Genomic DNA, 20,355 nt, shown 5'->3' on the forward strand with positions numbered 1-20,355 from the left:
TATAGGAAAAAACATAGTTTATTCCTAATGATCATCATCATCTAACTCAAAGATATATCTAAATGCACAACCAACACTTGTGTTAGCACCCAAATTTGACCAAAAAAAAAAAACAACACAGTGGTTACCCTTTGTATGGTGAATACTACAATTTTAATCCTTAGATAAGAGATTATTAATTTTGACAATCCAATTGTTATACGTGTGATAAGCCTTTATCTCATTCATTATAAACTTAATAATTAAATCACAATCGGATAATATAAAGGTTTTTCTTATGACTAGCTTCCAAGCTAAGCTTGAATCTATAATAAACAATCACAATCTCTACCAAGGGTGGACCCAAACTAAAATGACAGGGTGGTCAACAATAAAAAAATAAAATTCATTTAACAAATTTATATATATATATATATATATATCATAAAAAATATTCATAAATTCATTATCAAAAATGTTAATTACTTATTAATCCATCAAATTATGAAACATCTTTCGTGCATGTCATGAAAATTATCTATAACTGAGTCTATACTAAATTTTCAATATATACTAGCAAATTTATATTTTAATATCTTTCAACCTTTATCTCTTATTGATGTTTTGACTCGTTATAACATCTTGTGTTGATGTGCGCTTTCAAAATTTAGAAATTATAACAATTTTCTGACCATCTAACAATACTTTGATAAACAAAAACTCATTTCGTTGCAAGAAAAATAAAGTTTAACAATTTTATATTAACAAAGCTTGAGAAAAAAATGATTATATAATAACTAGAATTACTCAAATATAATATTCAAATAAGATTTCTTAAAAAAAAAAGAGATAAAATTACTAGGGATTTTATATTTAAAATTTAGGAGTTAAGAATTGATTGTATAATAACTAAAATCTAAAAAAATATAATATATATATATATATATATATTAAATATAAGTTTGCTATTGATTATAGTTAGAGAAAAAAAAAGTCAAGAGATAAAAACAATTATACAATAACTAAAAATAATAAAATATAATCTTAAGATGAGATTTCTCTTAAAAAAATATAAAATTACTATGGTTTTATAATTTAAAAAGCCAAAGATAAAAACTGATTGTATAATAAGTAATAACTAAAATTTAATAAAATATAATATTTAAATAAGATTTTCTAAAAAAATATAAAGTTGCTATTGATTTGATAGTTTGAATAAAAATAAAGTCAAGAAATAAAAATATATCATAATATTAAATAACTAAAATTTAGTCAAATATAACTTCTTTTAGATGAATTTTTCTTTAAAAAAAATCATAGATTGATCACTACTTCACGCACCAATAGAATTTGGAGTGATTTTTTTTAATAAAGTAAGGAAATAACATAACAAAATCCAAACAACTACACTACACTAGGTGTATAGTGACATATAGTCTCTCACATAAAGATAAGAGGCTAATCTCAAAAGTGATGGCCTTGAGTATGATTGGAGCAGCTTCTTTACTTTCTCATCAACATTTTACGCACACAACAAAGCTAACAAATTTTACGGAGCCGAAATGATTTGGCTAGATGCACCATACTTATACATTGGTTTTGAAATTTTAAAAAAAGTCAGGGGGGTTCATGGTCTCCCTTATATATATCTTGATCCGCCTTTGATCTCCACATACAAGATAGAGGAATCACCCATGTTCTTATAGAACCCAAACAAAAAATAATCCTTATCAATCCATAATAAAGTTCCCAAAGTTAGATCTTTCAAAGCTACAAGAATACTCCCATCAACATTAACTACAATTGTTCCTTTGTTTGCGCGTTGTCAAGAAATCAAGCACAAACCACTACCAAAATAAGTGGTTGTGTTAGGACTTAGGACTCTAATATGTTGTCAAAATTTGTTGAGTAAAGACTATGGTCTAGCCCACTAGAGATTCTATATTATGGATTATCTTCACGCATGCCCACCATCACTTACGAAACACATTGGTCAAGCAAGTCTCATCAAAATGTACTCATTCTTTGTAAAGATGAGGAAGTATAGGTACATTGTTTGTCCATGCACCTCCAAGACAAATTTATTTAAATAAGTTCATGACACATTTTTTAGGCATTGGTCATTTGATTATCCAATAGGAAAAGTTAGAAAGAGATTTCTATTTTCATCCTTTTTTTTTTACTTTTCTTGTCCCTCATGTTTTGAACATTTTAAAATACCAAAGTTGCCCTTCATTTTTCTAACTAAACTACTACACATCACTTTATCTCTCATACCGATTACTCTTTTTCATCTCTCATACCACCTTCTTTGCCTCTCTACCTCATTACATCTTTTTCACCTCCCTCATTCAATCCTTCACTTTCACTTCCTTCTCTTACTTCACCTCCTTCATCTTATTTTTTCGTCTCTTTCACATTATATCCATCATTATTATTCAATTTTTCACTTTCACTTCCTTCTCTTATTTCACTTCCTTCATCTCATTTCCTTGTCTCTTTCGCCTCATATTCATCACTATTTTGAACCATTATGTAGGTAATTGGTCATTCTCCTCCCTTTTTTCACAATATCATAAAGTAATGTTTTCTATTTTCTCATAAATTTAACAAAAACTAGTTTCATAATGTAGAAATATGTTATGGAAATTAGTTCCATTGCCTACACACAAAAATAACAAAACAAAAACTAGTTCCCATTTTGTTTTAAAATCTAATACTCTTTGTTTTCTTTATAATATCTCATAAAGTTTAAATGTTTGTAGGTTTACATTATGGGCCTGACTTAGCATACATTTTTATACAAAATGGACATGCCAAATATTTGAAGAAACTTAATAGAAGCAAGCAAGAATTAGCGTGGATGTGAATCTCACTCATATGCAAATTGATTACAAGCAAACATTCATTGTTCCAAAGATAAAGTAATTCAATGTTAAATGTTGAAAATTTTGTTGGTTATGATTTTGTCAATATTGTTGAGCTGTGAAGTGTTTATTAATTTCATAATTTTGCTACTTAAGATGATTTATTAAGTTGGGTTTGAAGCATTGAGAGAAAAGTGTGAATTTGTTATCGTTGTAGAGCAATAAATTAAGTTGGGTTTGAAGTTGACATTAACATCGTCCCACACTAATGAAGTTGTGTTCAAAGGATGAAATTAATTCTAAAAATGATTCTTCTAGTTTTCATATTTTCCCACTTCATTTTTTATTCTAGATAAAAAAATTTGAAAGCAAACAAGGTTGATGAGTATTTGTGTTGTCCAATCATGGACAAATTGGGAAAAAAGGAAAGAAAAAAAACATAAAAAACTAAACCATTAATTTTAAAATGATTATACCTAACAAACAAAAATTATTTCTTACTCTGAGGGACATGTTTAAATCTCTCACCTTATCCTCCTTCTTACTCTTAGATTATGTTAAAAATATCAAAACTATAAATTTTACAAAGAGAGTTTTTTTTAATTGATTTAGGTTAAAAAATTCCCAAAACCCTACCCAACTCATGTAAGAGGTAAGTTTCACGTCTCAAATTAACTAGAAAATAGTTCAAAATCATGTCTTAAAATCGAAAAGGAACATGTTTCTAGAAGGATCATTTTGACTCGCTTTAAAAGTATAAAGGACAAATTGAACTTTTCAAAAGATAAAAGATCAAACTAAAAATATTCTAAATCATAAAGGACTAAAAGTGTATTTTAGACTATAATTTTTCATTGGACTTGACTAACTTAAATTTAAAATATAAAATATAACTTTGATGACACATGATCTTTAATTTATTTATATATAGTAAAAATTTATTTATTTTTGGCTCAATTGAATTTTGGTCTCCTAACCCAAATGTCATGTTGCCCTAACCCGTGTGGTAGTTGATGTGGTTGGCTGACACATGTGTTGATGAGATGTTTATATGCTAATGTGGTGTTGACATAACAATTAGGTGATCTTTTGACATGACAAACATAAATTATAAATAAAATATTAGAGTGAATGAAAAAAGGATTCAAACATTGTCACTTATCCTTCACCACCATTCATTTAACAACAACAACTCCCCTATTGGTAATAGTGAGGAATGTATAACATAAAAAGGAAATAAAAATTCCTCATCAATTTATAACCATTAAATATTATTCACACTTTGTACTTATTATTAAATATATAAAACAATATCATTTATAGTTATTAATAATATATATTATCTTATTCCCTATGTATATACTTTTTTACTTTATTGTTTGTCCTTTTTTATAATATTTTCTTTTAAAAAAATTGGCGCATTAAAATTTTTAATCCTATAATACCTTTAATTAATTACAATATTCTCTCTCTAAACATTAAAGTAGTGTTTGGTTTAAATTCCCTTGAGTGAATTTGAGATGAAAGTTTTAAAAATTAGTGTAAGTCCCAAACCTTTACACTCTACTTTATAACAAGTATTTTCCTTTTTTTCTTATCTTTTTCACTTTCACACCTCTTTCATTCTTTTAAACTAAACATATGATAATTATTTCTTGGTAAGAAGTAATCAAGTGGAGAGAAAATGAAGGTAATTTTAGAAGAGAAATATAAATAATTTGGAAATTTAATGATTAACTAAATTGTAAGAAATTATCATTTGATATTTGCTTTCATTTTTTTGTTAAAAATGTCAGTGTTTTATCAATATTTTAAATTTTAAAATAAATTATTTTATCTATTACTTTTTTAAATTAATTATTTTACTTATATTTAGTGTTGTGTCAAAATTTAAAACATTGATATAGTACTAACATTTTTAATGGAAAACATAAGAAATTATCAAAATAAAATTTTGAAATACAAAAAGGATCAAAATGACTTTTTTAAAACTTAATATACCAAAGTGAAAAAACACTAAAACATAATAAACCAAGAGTGACATTTAGCCTCAAATATATTTGTAATGAATGTATTATCATTATTTAATACTCCCTTTGAGTGGTTTTGGACTCGGTCCCCTCAAACAAGGTATCAGGTTCCAACCTTGTAGATGGAAAAAATGTGATTAGAAGGGAAGATCCCACTAAAGGTGATCACTCAGCTTTTCCGACGGAGATTAGTCATCACTAAAATTAGTGGATACTCTGCATCAATATCATGATGATAAAAAAATAAATGTCATCTTAGGTCATTTTACATATCCCAAGAAAAGCTAATAACTATATGAAATAGAGTGATAGTTTTACAAAACCAATCTTATTAAATAGATGAAAGAGAAACATATTAATATTATATTCAAAAACTAAAGTAATATTTAGTAGAAATATTGGTGGAAAAGTGCAATAAATGTTGCATTGAAAAACAAAATGCAACACTTATTTTGGATAATTTTTCTCAAATGTGACACTTATTTTGAGACAAAGGTAGTACTGAACATGTCATTATATGAATACAATAAATATATCATTAAATGAATTTACTACACATAATAAAAAGTTTACTAATATAATAATAATATATTTAATTAATAATAAATATATTTATATTTTACATTACTTTAATTTATTAATAACTATAATTGTAAAATTTAGTCTAGTGGTTCATATGTGTACTAAAATTTGGTCCAACTTTTAATTTAAATACAATATAGAGTAAATAATAGTTACAATCCTTAAGATTTTTTAAGAAGGCACATGATACCCATGTGTTTTTTTAACATTTACAAGAATCTCCTTTATAGGGATACACAATATAATGTTTTTTAAACAATTAGGGTATCAATGTAATATTTTTCAAATCATTAATGAGGTTATTATATGGATAGAAAAAAAAAAGAAAGGGTATTGTGTGCAATAAAAAAACTCTAGGAATGTTATTTACTCTCAAAAAACACAACTGTCATATTTTGATAAGAATGATGTTAGTGTAATGGTTTCATAAAAACTATTAAAATGGTGAAACATGAATTCAAATTCAACCAAAAAATTCATTAAATATTGGGTAAATAATATTTTTCATCTCTAACAGTGTTAAATGGTGACAATATATTTATTGAAAGAACAAAAATTCTAATTTAGTCTATGAATGTGTAAAAAATGTGACAATTATGTCATGCTACTAAGTTTCATATGACCATTATGCCATTAAGATATAAAATTCAGGGAACAATTTGACTTTAAGTTTTAATTTTTAAGGACCAATTCGATATTAAGTTGTATAGCAAAACATAATTGCAACATTTTTTTTATAGGTTTATGGAATAAATTAAAATTTTTGTTCTTCGTGGAACTAAATTGTTATTGCCTTACACTTTTGGGGACGAAATATTTAATTTACCCATAAATATTTAAAAGATGGCTAACTCGGGAATTTGATTCCAAATGAAAAAATGCTCAAGGATCCAATTGGCACGATTACAATACAAGGGCATAAGTGCAATCAAACCTTTACTTTTTTTATAAATAAAATATTCATTTTGTTTCAATTTTTTAATTTATAATTTTTGTATTTATGTTATCAAATATTTAATTCAATAACCAACCCAATTGAACTAGTTAGTTTAATGCCAGTTACATGCTATAATGAATTAAGATAAAAAGCTCTAAATTCAATTCAAACCTAAAAACTAAAGTCCAAACCTAAAAAAAACATTTTTTTTAAAATATTTTATTATCACAGATTTTGTGAGTTAAATCCAAATTGGATCATAATTAAATTTAGAAAAATAATCTTTTAGTAATTTAAATTGTGATTCATTGTCACTTTAGTTATTAGAATTAACAAAATTCAATTTTTTTTCAAAATTGTACTTCATCGCTTACTTTAATCCAAATTTATATAAAACATGTGACTTTAGTGATGATAGTAAGTGATTAAACTTGGTGACTTACACAATGAGCTAATTTTTTATTTATTTATAAAAACAAGTGCTTGTTGAAAAATATTTTTTTTATAAGAAGATAGGATTTGGTTATTAAAAATAAATAGAAATGACCTTTTTAAGCAAACACAATTTAAACAAACATAAAACTGTTTATGTTATTAAAATAATTTTTTAAAGTAAATAAGTTTAAATAAATTGGCCTAATATGAATTGTGGATTTTGGACTTTTTTTAATTTTCTTAAACCTAAGGACAATTCGAGCATTAAATTGGTTATTTATTTTTAGATGAAGACTAAGGTGGAAGACCTAAACATGTCTTCCACCATGGAAAAGTTTTTCTGGAATGTAATATTTGTTTATTTTTAAACAAATGGTTAAGATTTGTTCCATTTTATTTTTTCTTTCTCCTTTTCTTGATTTATGTACCCTTTCACTTGCACACTTGTAGTGCAACACGATACCATTGATTTCAATCATCGAAGATAATGAAACCATCGTAATGGCGACCATACCTAAAATAAACTTCAAGATGAACTTTTTTACTTTAAACGAGAATGCTATATGTAAACCTTTTTGTCAATATACATGAGCTTTCACTTTATAAAGACTAATAGCAAATAACTTTTTATTGGTGGGCCTAAAGTTTGAGCATTATTAATTTTATCGTCGGGCTGACCTTGCTTAACCCCTCCTTCTCGCCATCCTAACCTATCGCTCCATCTGCTAGCAATCCCACTAAACTCAAACTCCACAGTGCCGTCATTCTTGAAACCCCCAACAACATTTGTTGTTTCCAAACCCCAATGAAGTACATTAAAACCTTTTTTGACACTGTCCCACGCAAACGACGAAGTTGTGTTCAAAGGACAAAGGCTTTCCAACAATGGTGTTTTCGAATAAGAGAGTTTCAAATGGACGAGAAAGTCAACATTGACATTGTCTTGCGCAAAGAAAGAAGTTGTGTTCAAAGGACAAAGGAGATCCAACAATGGGGATCTCGAACAAGAGAGTTGCAAATGAACAAGAAGGCTGACATTAACATCGTCCCACGCAGACAAAGAAGTTGTGTTTGGAGGAAGAAATCAAGACTAAAAATGGTTCCTATAGTTTTCAATTTTCCTCTCTTCATTTTCAATTATTGATCTAAAATTTTGAAAGCAAATAAGTAAAATTAAGTATATGTGTTGTGAAATCATGGACAAATCGAGAAAAAAGAAGAGAAAACAACCCCTTAACCTTTAATTTTAAAATGGTTATGCCAGACAAAAAATATTTATTATTACTAGAGACATGTCTAAATCTCCCACCATATCCTCATTCTTAAGGTTAGATTATGTTTAAAAAAAAAACTCAGATTTTTCAAATATTTTTTTTCTTCTATGAATTTAGGTTACAAAATTTCCAAGACCCTACCCAACCCATGTAAGAGGTAAAGTTTTCTAACGAGCCACTACCCAACCCATGTAAAGAGGTAAAGTTTTCTAATCAGCCACGCCAATTTACAATAAGGGGCGTGAAATAATCATCATAATCATATTTCACTGATTTTAAAAACGCGACCCATCACTGTGTGTTTAACACACAGCAGAAAAGAACAAACCGCAGGTTCTTCCTAATCGAAACGGTTCCAAAGTAGTGAATAAACAAATTCTCGTGCCTAGGGTTTTCCCTTTTCTTCGATTCACACTCCCAGAGCGAAGCAACCGTCATGGGAGGAGGCGAGGAGAAGCGACACCAGATGATGCAGAACCTCTTCGGAGATCAATCGGAGGAGGAGGAAGAGCTCGACGTCGATTCCGAGCACGAATCGAACCCGCAACAAAATTACCCCTCCGTACACCCCCGATTCCACGAACCCTAACCTTTTCCCTTACGCAGGGTTTGGATCCCTAACCATTTCCTAACAATTTGCGTGTTTTTTTTTGTAATTTATACAGGACGAGGGGGAGGGGGAGGGTGTGGGGGAGCAGGAGGGAGAGGGCGAGGTGGAGGGCCAGGGGGAGGTTGAAATCGAGAGCGATGGCGACGGAGATGGGGAGCCCGACCGCGAGAGCGAGGGCGAGAGGGAGCAGAGCTCGCAGGAGGTGGAGGTCGTGGAGAGGGAAGAGGAGAGCGAGGGGAGAGACTCAGATAGTGACGTCAAGGACGGCGGGTACAGCCAGCGCGGCGTAACGAGCAAGCGGAGGGACGACTTCGTCGAGAGCGGATCCGAGGAGAATCAGTATGCTCACCATGATGACGGGGAAGAAGAGGTCGACGAAGCCAGAAGCCCTAGGTATCTTGATATCACATAATTCACTCATCATTTTTATGTTTTTGTTGTTTTCTTGTTGATTTCTTATGTTCTCTTAATTCTTATGCTCTTGCATGCATATGTTAATATTAATGAGTTTCTTTTAGATGGAGCTCTCTGTGTGCACGTGTGTCTTGCACAGAGAGTGCCTTAAAATAAAATTGCCTTCGAATTGTATTGTCGAATTATGAATGTTCAATTATGAAAGACACGATTTCAGATTAAGAGTTGTCTGTGGAGGCTTATTGTGAGATATACTTTTTATTGCCAGAAATTTTGGGTTTGATTGTGTGTGCGATGACATTGTTGGATGATGGTGTAAGTGAAGAAAATATAGAATGTGTATTGAGAGTGATAACTTTTGTCCTTTTTTCAAAATGCAGTGGGTCACCCAGGGATGAAAAAGATGAGACTCGGGACTTGCATTCAGCCCCAGAAATTCGTGATGTGTTTGGTGATTTTGATGATGATGAAGAGGAGGAAATGGGGTATGCAATCCAGCAGGACATTGAACAAGATTCGAATGTGAGTTTCTGGTTCTGGTGCCAATAGTGACATTTTTCATTTTATCTTTATCTTTGAATTGCCCAAAATTTTAAGAATTAATGATTCAAGTGATTTCATGCCTCAGAGATACCCTATGGAGGAGGAAGGGAGTTATGGAAAGAATCTGAGACCTGAAGATATACTTGCTGATGAAGATCATCAGTATGAATCGGAGGAGGAAAACATTGAGATAAAAACTAAGGAGAAGCCACTTGGCCCCCCTTTAGAGTTAGAGGTTCCGTTACGACCACCTCCAGCTCTTCCAGAAAAGGTCTGCCTCTAATTAATAAGTTTATATTTTTGAGTGAGAAGCCTGTATTTTAATTTTCAATTAGCTTTAACTTGGTGGCTGGAAAATACAATTAATTTTACCTCTTTTGCATAGTTCACATCGTTATGATTTAGAAGTTGGCATGTGTAGTGTGTGTGAGTGAATGTCCAGATTTCAAAATGTTTAAGTGTATTTTTTAGGACAGTTTCTTGATAACTTCCCAATGTCATGTTGGTGAAATGTTGCTAATTAGATGGGAGTTGAACAATCTCAGATTATGATAACAAGGTTATGATGAATACATTATTACATTTTAATATATGGTATCAATATAGAGGATTTTATCTACAAATGCATTGCCCTTTGTACTGATGTGCATTCTGGTAAGATATGTTGAATTTCAATATTCAACTACTCGTATTTTAAATTTTTAATCTCTCTCTCTCATTGCAGATGAACATGATTAAAGTTTCCAATATTATGGGTGTTGATCCAAAACCATTTGATCCTAAAACATATGTGGAAGAGGATACTTTTGTAACCGATGAATCTGGAACCAGAAAACGCATACGTTTGGAGAACAATATTGTACGCTGGAGGACTACTAAAAATCCTGATGGCACAACATCAGTAAGTAATTGAATATCGTTGTACTTATGCACTCCACCATGATCACCCATTTTCATTAGCTCTAAAGAATTGGGATGAAGGATATTCTGATATTCTTGTGTGTAACTTCTTGCCTTCTTTTACATTGTTTGTATTCCTTTCCAGTTTCTACTACCATTACACTTATAATTATGTCATAAAATGATATCATAAAATGATTGTAGCAAGTTATTGTGAATGTGTGTAATTTTGTTGCTGTTGGGATGGTGTAGGCAGTTTTTATTGTGAATGTGCTATTTGTAATCTTTTGCATTACTGGATGTGAGTGACAATGTGGACAAAATGGGTGCACGCGTTCTTATCATTGCTAGCTGTTTTTCAAACTTCAAGGCTGGAATAGTTAAATTTGAGCTACATCACTTATTTTGTAGTAAAAAACGTCATTTATAATCAGGTTGAAGGATAACATTTTTTAAAGAAAAATATTTTCTATTACTGTAGTGTGAAAGCAATGCTCGCTTTGTGAGATGGTCCGATGGCAGCCTGCAGTTGTTAATTGGGAATGAAGTTCTTGACATATCAGTGCAAGATGCACAGCATGATCAAGCACATCTTTTCCTTAGACATGGAAAGGTGAATTTCTTTATTCTCATGGATTTCTTGATGAATTACTGTTCCCCTCAATGGTCTATGTTTACATGCTTACAGGGTATCCTCCAATCACAAGGAAGGTTGTTAAGGAAAATGAGGTTTATGCCATCTTCCTTGTCATCAAATTCTCATCGGCTGTTGACTGCCCTTGTTGACTCAAGGCATAAGAAGGTTTTTAAGGTGAAAAACTGCATAACTGACATTGATCCTGAGAGGGAAAAAGAGGAAAAAGAGAAGGTATAATCAATAATTCAAGTTACATGCTCTTATTGTGTGTCTGGGGTACCATTATCTAATCTCTCTGTATTTTTAACAGGCTGAAAGCCAAAATATCCGCGCAAATGTGCTTCTTAACCGAAAGCGTGAGAAGGTGAATCGGAAGTATACTCCAGCTGTGGAGAGGAGGCGTCAACTTTCTCCTGGGTTTTTAGAGGATGCTTTGGATGAGGTATAATTTTAGGATTTTTTTTCCTCCCTAGATGTCTATGTTTCTTTTTTGCTTATCTATCTACTGCAGTTTTCTGTAGGGTATAGCTGTGTACTTCAATCTATGTCAGTTCTATTATTTATCCATGTTTCTTTCCTTCAGGAGGATGAAGCGGATTATTATGATAATCGTCGTTCTCAGCATCGCTTTGAGGATGATTTGGAAGCGGAAGCCCGAGCAGAGAAACGAATTATGAATGCTAAAAAGGTATTATTTCTCAGTCTCCAGAAATTTTTACACATGTTGATTTTTTTGCATTTACCATTGATGAGGGTTATTTTCTGGAATTTTAGTCGCAGGGACCTAAAGATATCCCTCGTAAGTCTTCCTTCCCACCTGCTAAATCCTCTCGGAACCCAATGGGTTACCCAGATGATGAGAGAGAGGAGTCTGAGTATGAAACTGAGGAGGAAGATGAGAGGCCTCCTTCACGTAAGAGGGATGAGGATACTGAGCCAGAGTATGAGGATGAGGAAGAAGAGGAAGAACACTATGAAGAAGCTGAACAAGTTAATGATGCATCAGATGAGGAGGAAGAGGAGGTACTGCTTATTTTATTAAAAAAATTAGTCAGCTTTAACTTTGGCAGTAGGCCCATGGAGTTATTTCTGATTAGTTTCAGATTGCTTCTTAGCAGTGCCTCCTTATTGTTAAGTGTTAATAAGGTATTTTACATTTGATTAGTTCATGCAGTTTGGTAGATTTTTTAATCTTCCCCATTTATAATGTTTCCATTCTGTGTTCTGGTTTGTACTGTGAAGCTATTTTTATTTTTGTTTATAGGACTACTGTACATGTGTCCTCTGTGTGCTTGTACATCTTGTAGGGGGATGTTCTTATGATGAACGTATGGTTTGTCAGCAATTTAATGCATGTCTCTTCTTTGCCACAACTGTGGATGAAATCCAAACCTTCTCAAAGCATCCAAAATTTTCCCCTTTTTTAATTTTTATGGTTTTCTTGTAGTGATTCCTGGCCTAATTGTTGTACTTTTACGAGTGTCATAAGTATAGGTGGAAAATAAGGATGATACCATGGTTGATTGCTATGCTGTGGTTTCAATACAATTTGGATGTTTTCTTGCAGGAACCAAAGCAGAAGAACAAGGAGTTTAGAGGCAGTGCCAAAAGGAAGGGATTTGAATCTGATGAGGACTCTCCTCCAAGGAAAACAACCACCCATCGGCGGATGGCGGTTGTGTACGATAGTGATGAGGACTAAACTTCCTTAAGCTAGATTTTCATGGTGAGTAGTCTTGGTCTTAAGAATTCAATTAATTTAGAATACAGTGTATGGATTTTTCTACAGTCATCCCATTGTAGATATCATATATGATATGATAAGATTGTTGACTTTTGTAATTATTATTTTAATAGTCATATCTAAAGTGATTTTTTAGTTGGTAGAAAGTTTAGAATCTTTTATACTCTGAAGGTATATGAAAATTAAACTCTAATCTTAAATATGAAACATACCGGTGATTTTTTTTGCTTTCTTGAACCATATGTTTTGTCCTTTTACCCCTCCCCCCCCCCCACCCCATTATTTTTGCATTTTATTATTGGTTGGTAAGTTATATTTTATTTTAGATTTGCAAGCTTTCAAAAAGAATAAGAATTTCACAATGATTTTTGCTGTGATGTTCCAGGGAAGTGCAGCTATCTGATGCAGCAAAGGCAGAGATGGCTCTTAGTTCCCCCCATATATAGCTACATTTTTAATATTTCATCCTTATATACATAAAGCAGAGCCTGGGACACTAAAGTAGTGTTTATTCTCAGGTCACAATATATGTTTTTTTGACTGTCTTGTTAATGGTGATAAAAGAAATTCAGTGTAAATAAGTTTGTTTTTCTGTATTTTCCGATCACAAATTTTCGTCCAAGGGGCAGGTAATGGTTGACAAGTGCCGGACCTAAGGAACTTGTTCTAGGTCCTTCCCTTTTTTACTTTATCAAATGAATGATGTCATTACTTTGCAACTTTATATGATAGTAACATTTTAGATTTTCTTTAGCTAAGAATAATAATTAAAAAAAAACTACAAATGTCAGGTTCTAATAGGAAATCATAACTCCTAAAAAAAAATAGGAAACAAGAAACCAATAGTTTTTCCTTTCAAGGGAAACGGCCAAATTTCCTTTGTAGGAGTTCAAAAGTTATGGAACTGTTTTGTACTGAAAGCGCAATTAAGTTACTATATTAACACCCCAAATAAGTTAGACGATGTGTAGCATGCATCGTGAAAGTAAGTGGTCTTTGGTGAATCACAACTTTTAGCCATCAAATTAATCTCAGCCTCTCACTCGAGTGCACCCTCAACAACATATATTTTCTTCCTCTTAGATTTGTATAGAGACATTCCCCTCTGTTGTCTCCACCATCGGCATTTCACCGTTGTGCCTCCTCCATCGTGTCGCTCCTTTGTCATAGTTGTGCCTTTGGTGTTCTTGGGTTCTTCCTTTGTAATGCCATCACTCGCTATAGTTATGACAAACAATGGTAGTGGTTGGTTCAGATCAGCTCGTGGCCACGACAAATGGTCAGATGCCGAAATATGGTGGTGACTGGTGAGGAACATCTTATGCCAAAGCTTGCCTTGACCACGATCACGCTCACACCATTTACCCACGATGTAGATCTATAATTCTAAACTTGGGCTTCGAATTGAGACAACCATTTACAATATCATCATTAAACAAAAAGGAGTGCTGCTAGGTGCACCCGGCAATTGCTGTGAAAAGGCCATAATGCCCCTCACTAATTTTTTTTTAAAAAATGAAACCTCTCTCTCCCCGTGTTTGCACTTCTGCTTCTTCTTCTTTCGGATCACCTCTTCTTCTTCCTGCTTCTTCTTCCTGGTTCTTCTTCTTGCTTCTTCCTCATTCTTTGGGCGTCTTCTTCTTCATTCCTTGCGCGTCTTCTTTGTGCCTCTTCTTCTTCTTCGTTGAGGAGGTTGCCGAGGTAGCTTGCGGTAGTGCTGCAAGAAAGCTTTCGCGAAGAGCAACGGTCGTTGAGGAGGTTAGCGCGTCCACCGTCGAGGTAAGCATCGTGAAGCTTAGCTTTTTATGGTCCAGTGTTGCCGGCGATGGCAAAAACCGCTGTCGGAAATCGTTGGGAGCTTTATGGATCAAGTGATCCGTAAAGTATGTTGAGTAGTTTACGAATCACTTGATCCGTAAAATACTCAACATACTTTATGGATCACCTGATCCGTAAAACTCACAGTTTGATTTTAATTGAAAAATTGCCAAATATTATTTGATACCTCTGAATGTATGCTAAATATTTGATAAATAGTGTCATGAATATCTATTGTTTCATACAAATTGCCATGAATGTATGCTAATTATTTGCTAAATACTTTATCTAATTTAATGCGAATATGTAATTGTCTTTTATGTGATTACATACAAATTCATTCCTTTAACTAAGTTATGACTAATATGATTGATATCCCTATAAGCTAACTTCCATGTGCTTCCATATAAGCCAACTTCCATGTACTTCCTTTAACTAAGTTATGACCAATATGATTGATATCCCTATAAGCCAACTTCCATGTGCTTCATATAAGCCAACTTCCATGTACTTCCTTTAACTAAGTTATGGCCAATATGATTGATATCCCTATAAGCCAACTTCCATGTGCTTCATCTCAACATATCGAGGCACACAGTCAACACCCAAGCAATCTGCAACTTCTTGTACCTAAATTCATATCTAACAATTTAATTAGAGGAGAACAACAATGAATAGAAATAGAAAATCCAAATTAGAGGAGAACAACAATGAATAGCAATCTGCAGCTTCTTGTACCTAAATTCAACAATGAATAGCAATGAATAACAATTAATGGATTAAACTAGGAAATAGGAATTTGACATGATAGAACTAGGAATTTGGCATGATGGTAGTTTGCTTAGAACCTCTGAGCTTGTATGTGAAGAAATGCATTTGGAATCATGAACCAACTATCCCAAAACCTTAAGTTATTTAGAACTCTAAGCCACATGGTCAGCTATAATATAATATCACAAATGATGAACCAACTATTCCATACAAATGGTTTTATATCAAACTTTAGAGCAATAAGCATTTTGGTCATCAATTAAGCAGCCATTCTATCACCTAATGCTAATACTAATTCAATTCCCAAAACCCTATCATAATCATCAATTAAATTTCAAAAACTGAAAACATAAAAGGTAGAGAAACAAAACACAAATTCTCAATTAATAAAAGAGACTTTAAATTTAATCACAACCTCGAGATCCTTGAATTGACTGAGAGCAAACCCTTAATCTAAAGATTAAAAGAGAATAAAAGTCTCTACAAATGTGTAAACATTATTTTATTACGAGAGAGTCTCTTAATTTGGGCTACACTAAACACTCAATGACCAAAATGATGAACCAACTATTCCATACAAATGATGAACCAACTATTCCATTTCAATGCAAATTTTAGAGCAATAAGCATTTTGATCAAATTTTAGAGAAATATGGCAAAGCAGGTCAAAAACATATTGGAGTAAACATTAATTTTGGTCATACAACAATCACTTCCATAAATTTACCGTTTAAGTTTAAAAAAAAATCACAACTTGCATGAGATATTAGAATGAATCATAAAAACACTTGGTAAACTACTTAGTAGTTAATATTTAAATTAATATTGCTTGGGGCTCATAGGAATGCACTTCACTGCCAGTATTAGAAAAGAAATAGCTCATAAAGGATAGAGTATCCTTTAACTAAGTTATGACCATGTATTTCATTTGCAGATCATGGTTAGGACCAGAGGATTAGGTCGTGCCTTAGGTCAGGTTACTGGCAGAGGTGTGGGCAGAGGAGATCGTGATGATTCCAATGATGCTCCGTAGCGTCGACGGCCTACTGCATCCGCATGGAGGCAGCGAGTCGCTGTGATTGCGGATCACGTCGATGAGCCAGTCATCCCTGTGCCAGATGTTCAGGATGACCCGATAGAGGCACCAGCTGCTATAGAGGACATTCCTGCGGACACAGGCGCAGAGGCTGCTGAGGACGCGCATGAGGGATTTCCGGGTGGTCCGAGCGACCCATCCGTGTTGACCCTGTATGCGGATCACGTTGCTTGCTGTGTGTGGACGAGAGAGGTATTTATACTATTTAATTTTAGTTACTTGTAATTAGTTTTCCTTTAAATGATGATTTTAACGAATTTTGCGTTTCTTTATACTTCAATTCAGGAGCTTCCTGAATTGAAGCTATCCTCTCATGGGAGGAAGGTCCACAGTTTAGGCAGGCCTGTCCCTACCATTGAGGGACTTGTTGCTGGTATAGGACTAAGTCCTCTGATCGCGTGTTCGGTAGACACCGGCGATCGGGGACTTTTGTTTGCGTTTGTGGAGCGGTGGCACCGGGAGACGTCTAGTTTCCATCTCCCGGTGGGAGAACTCATCATCACATTGGACGACGTCTCCTCGCTTCTCCATCTTCCCGTTATTGGCGACTTACACGCTTTTGAGCCCTTGCACGTGGACGATGCAGTTCAGATGCTGGTGGACTTATTGATGGTCTCTCCAGAGTCTGCTAGGGCCGAGACAGCCCAGTGTTGCGGACCGTACGTACGCCTGCAACGGGTACGTGATATATACGAGCGCCGATGCCAGACAGGTCATTGGACAGCTGCGGCTCGCGCATATCTTCTTCACCTTTTGGGTTGCACTCTGTTTGCTAACAAGAGTGCAACCAATGTCCATGTTGTCTACTTGGAGGCCCTTCGTGACCTCAGTATGACGGAGATGTACGCTTGGGGAGTGGCTGCTTTGGTGCATATGTACGACCAGCTGAACGATGCATCTATGAGCCACAGCCAACAACTCGACGGTTACATCACATTGCTGCAGGTAACAAATATGTTTTTTATTTGTTCAGCCTCAACAATGTTCAACTTTAAATTTTGTTACACTTTCATTATTAATGTTTATAATTTTGATGTTACATCTGTAGTGCTGGATTTACGAGCACTTTCCGTCGGTCGCGGACTCCACTGCTGATCAGGAGTATGACGAGGATTCTCCGCGTGCGTGTAGGTGGATTGCGACCAAGAAGACCGTGAAGAGCATTCGTACGCTGACGTACAGGGAGCGCCTAGACCGAATCCGGATTCCGAATGTCTGTTGGATCCCTTATGGGGAGCACTGAGAGGTCCTGGACTTCCACGTCAGATCATGCTATTCCGGTCTCTTGCGCTGGGGGCCTGTTGTTGTTTATTACCAACCGGAGAGGGTCGTGCGGGAGTTTGGCTACACGCAAACCATTTCTGCTCCTCCTGTCGATTCATGGGTCTCGTATGATGATATACACGGCAGGTGGATGCACTACGAGGATCATATCGTTCCAACAGGTGAGGTGTGCATTGTGCCAGGGGCGTGTTCCAGTGACTACATGGACTGGTTCTTCCGCATCTCCCATCCTTTCATGACACCAGGCCACACACTAGATCCTCTGCCTCATGGTCACGCCCCGCAGCCCTGAGTCGTCCCTCAGGCCCCGCAGACGGATATCCCTCGTGTGCCGGAGCCAGGAGCATCGTTGACATCTGCGGTGGAGCCTAGACATGTAGTGGTAAGTAATACTAATAATTTACGTCATTTACCTCAATATTTGCATAATAATTTGTGTAATTAGTTTGTTTTGTATGTAACAGGAAGTTTGTGATGACATTGCTGAGAGGTTGGAGCGCCATCTGAGTCTAGGGGTGGTCACGCCTGGCTCATCGACACATGAGGTGATCGAAGAATGCCTCAGGTTGGTCAGGAGTGTGACACAGAACCATCTTGTATATGTTAGGTCTAGACGCAGGCGGCGCACGGATCAGGCGTAGTTTATGTACATATTTTATATTGATATTCTATGTATATACAGATATTGTACATGAACTCATTTCATGAGTATTGTTGGTATTCTTTATTTTCATTAGTAATGTTAGTTTTATTTATTTTCATTGATTGTGTATTCCATTTGTGTCTATATGCACGCGTGTTATGAAAATGGTCTAGTTAACTTAGTTATAGTATATGTAAATTATTATAAATGGTCTAGTTAACTTAGTTTACCAACTAATAAAAAATAATTTGAAATATGACTTTAAATATAATTGAAATAAAGAAGTTGAAAAGGGTGTAAAAAAAAATTAAACAAAAAATAGACATCATTCGTTATCTAAGATCCTTATTTTATATAACGTACTAATATTTTTAAATTCTCTTATAATTACTATTTTCCCACTTATACTAATGATCATGTAAAAAATGTATTATAAACTAGTTAGTATTTTAATTTTTAATATAATACTAATTATTTTTTTTATATTCTTTATAATATTAATGATATGATTAATTCTTTATAATATTATCTTTTATGTATTTATTGATTTTTATTAATATGTATAAAATAACCTTAAACAATAATTATAATGGAACTGAATAAGTATTTTAATATCATCTTCTAAACAAATTTATTCTAAAAAAATATATTAAAAAATTAATTATTTATAATAAATCAATATTTATAAATATATTATAATTAATAAAATAAATAAATATATTTAATTATATTATAAATAAATATGCTGTATCTTTAAAGTATATTATAATTATTTTTCCTCTTACGGATCAACTTGATCCGTAGGAGAAAAATCAAGTAAAGACAATTTTGTCATTTTTTAAGAATGCTGGGTGCACTAGCAATAATGCTGGGTGCAACTAGCAACACTCAACAAAAAATGCTATTGTGAGATTATGTAGCAGCGCCACAACACCAACTCTAGGACTTGACCAAAATCGAAGTTTTGAGAAGAATATTCATTGTCGTTATTGCTATTGCTAATGTAAGATCACACATTCAAACCCACAAGAAGGACTAGCCACAAATCATATTTTCTTGCTATCGTACACCGAACAATAATGACAACGATGAAATCTAAAATCGAATTCGGTAGGATAAGATAATCGGATTTATTATTAAAATAATATTTTTTAAAAAGAGGAAAATGATTTTAATAATATGCAATTGAATATATTTAACTAAAAAGTTAAACTGTTAATCTATTATGAAACATGTTCCATTTCAAGTTAAAAATTGAACAATGTCTTATAATTATAGTAATAATTGACCAATAACCTTAAAATAAAAAATACAATCAAATTATTCTAAAGGTTAAAATTGGATCACAAAGATATGCAATCCAGATAAAGAGAGCATAAAAAGCTCATAAGAATGATCAACAGAGGCATGATCTTATTATTACTGAAAATGAAGTATATATACAATGTCAACTAAGGGAATAACAGAATATTAACATTATAGTTCATCAAAACAGAAAGTATAACAGAAAAATTAATAGAAAACTAATTACTGTTAAGAGCCCCCCTCAAGCTGGGAATGGATATTGAGCATTCCCAGCTTGGAACAAAATCCATGAAAAACAGCAGGAGTCATGGCTTTTGTATAGATATCTGCAAGTTGGAGAGAAGAAGCAACAGGTAAAAGCTTGAGAAAACCAGCATGCACCTTGTCATGAACGATATGACAGTCTATTTCAATATGCTTTGTTCGTTCGTGGAAAACTTGGTTAGATGCAATTTGCAAAGCCGACTAATTATTGCAGTATAAAAG

At 33.4% G+C, this 20,355-nt stretch overlaps 2 protein-coding genes across 2 annotated transcripts; both read left to right on the forward strand.

The window, feature by feature from the left end:
* The first annotated feature begins 8,367 nt into the window (after nucleotides 1–8,367).
* LOC114416610 (protein LEO1 homolog) lies at nucleotides 8,368–13,676 on the forward strand. The gene is made up of 12 exons (XM_028381541.1): nucleotides 8,368–8,666; nucleotides 8,770–9,107; nucleotides 9,509–9,650; nucleotides 9,757–9,942; nucleotides 10,396–10,572; nucleotides 11,053–11,184; nucleotides 11,260–11,439; nucleotides 11,519–11,650; nucleotides 11,792–11,896; nucleotides 11,983–12,231; nucleotides 12,776–12,934; nucleotides 13,338–13,676. Exons 1-11 carry the CDS (start codon nucleotides 8,541–8,543, stop codon nucleotides 12,908–12,910), a joined length of 1,902 nt encoding a protein of 633 aa, XP_028237342.1. The 5' UTR covers nucleotides 8,368–8,540; the 3' UTR covers nucleotides 12,911–12,934; nucleotides 13,338–13,676.
* Nucleotides 13,677–16,193: 2,517 nt separating this feature from the next.
* Nucleotides 16,194–18,562, forward strand: LOC114415933 (protein MAIN-LIKE 1-like). Its single transcript, XM_028380793.1, has 6 exons — nucleotides 16,194–16,205; nucleotides 16,476–16,517; nucleotides 16,608–16,829; nucleotides 16,923–17,582; nucleotides 17,686–17,850; nucleotides 18,386–18,562. Exons 1-6 carry the CDS (start codon nucleotides 16,194–16,196, stop codon nucleotides 18,560–18,562), a joined length of 1,278 nt encoding a protein of 425 aa, XP_028236594.1.
* Nucleotides 18,563–20,355: the final 1,793 nt, after the last annotated feature.

This window comes from Glycine soja, chromosome 6, assembly GCF_004193775.1.
Source record: "Glycine soja cultivar W05 chromosome 6, ASM419377v2, whole genome shotgun sequence".
In the NCBI taxonomy this organism is placed as follows: domain Eukaryota; kingdom Viridiplantae; phylum Streptophyta; class Magnoliopsida; order Fabales; family Fabaceae; genus Glycine; species Glycine soja.

Excerpts from the sequence above, each read along its gene's own strand:
- LOC114416610 (XM_028381541.1), top strand. The coding sequence starts at position 8,541 with ATGGGAGGAGGCGAGGAGAAGCGACACCAGATGATGCAGAACCTCTTC. Across the intron at positions 11,440-11,518 it reads AAAAAGAGGAAAAAGAGAAG|GCTGAAAGCCAAAATATCCG; the intron begins GTATAATCAATA and ends TATTTTTAACAG. Across the intron at positions 11,651-11,791 it reads TAGAGGATGCTTTGGATGAG|GAGGATGAAGCGGATTATTA; the intron begins GTATAATTTTAG and ends TCTTTCCTTCAG.
- LOC114415933 (XM_028380793.1), top strand. Across the intron at positions 16,518-16,607 it reads TAGGTCGTGCCTTAGGTCAG|CGAGTCGCTGTGATTGCGGA; the intron begins GTTACTGGCAGA and ends GCATGGAGGCAG. Across the intron at positions 17,583-17,685 it reads GTTACATCACATTGCTGCAG|TGCTGGATTTACGAGCACTT; the intron begins GTAACAAATATG and ends TTACATCTGTAG.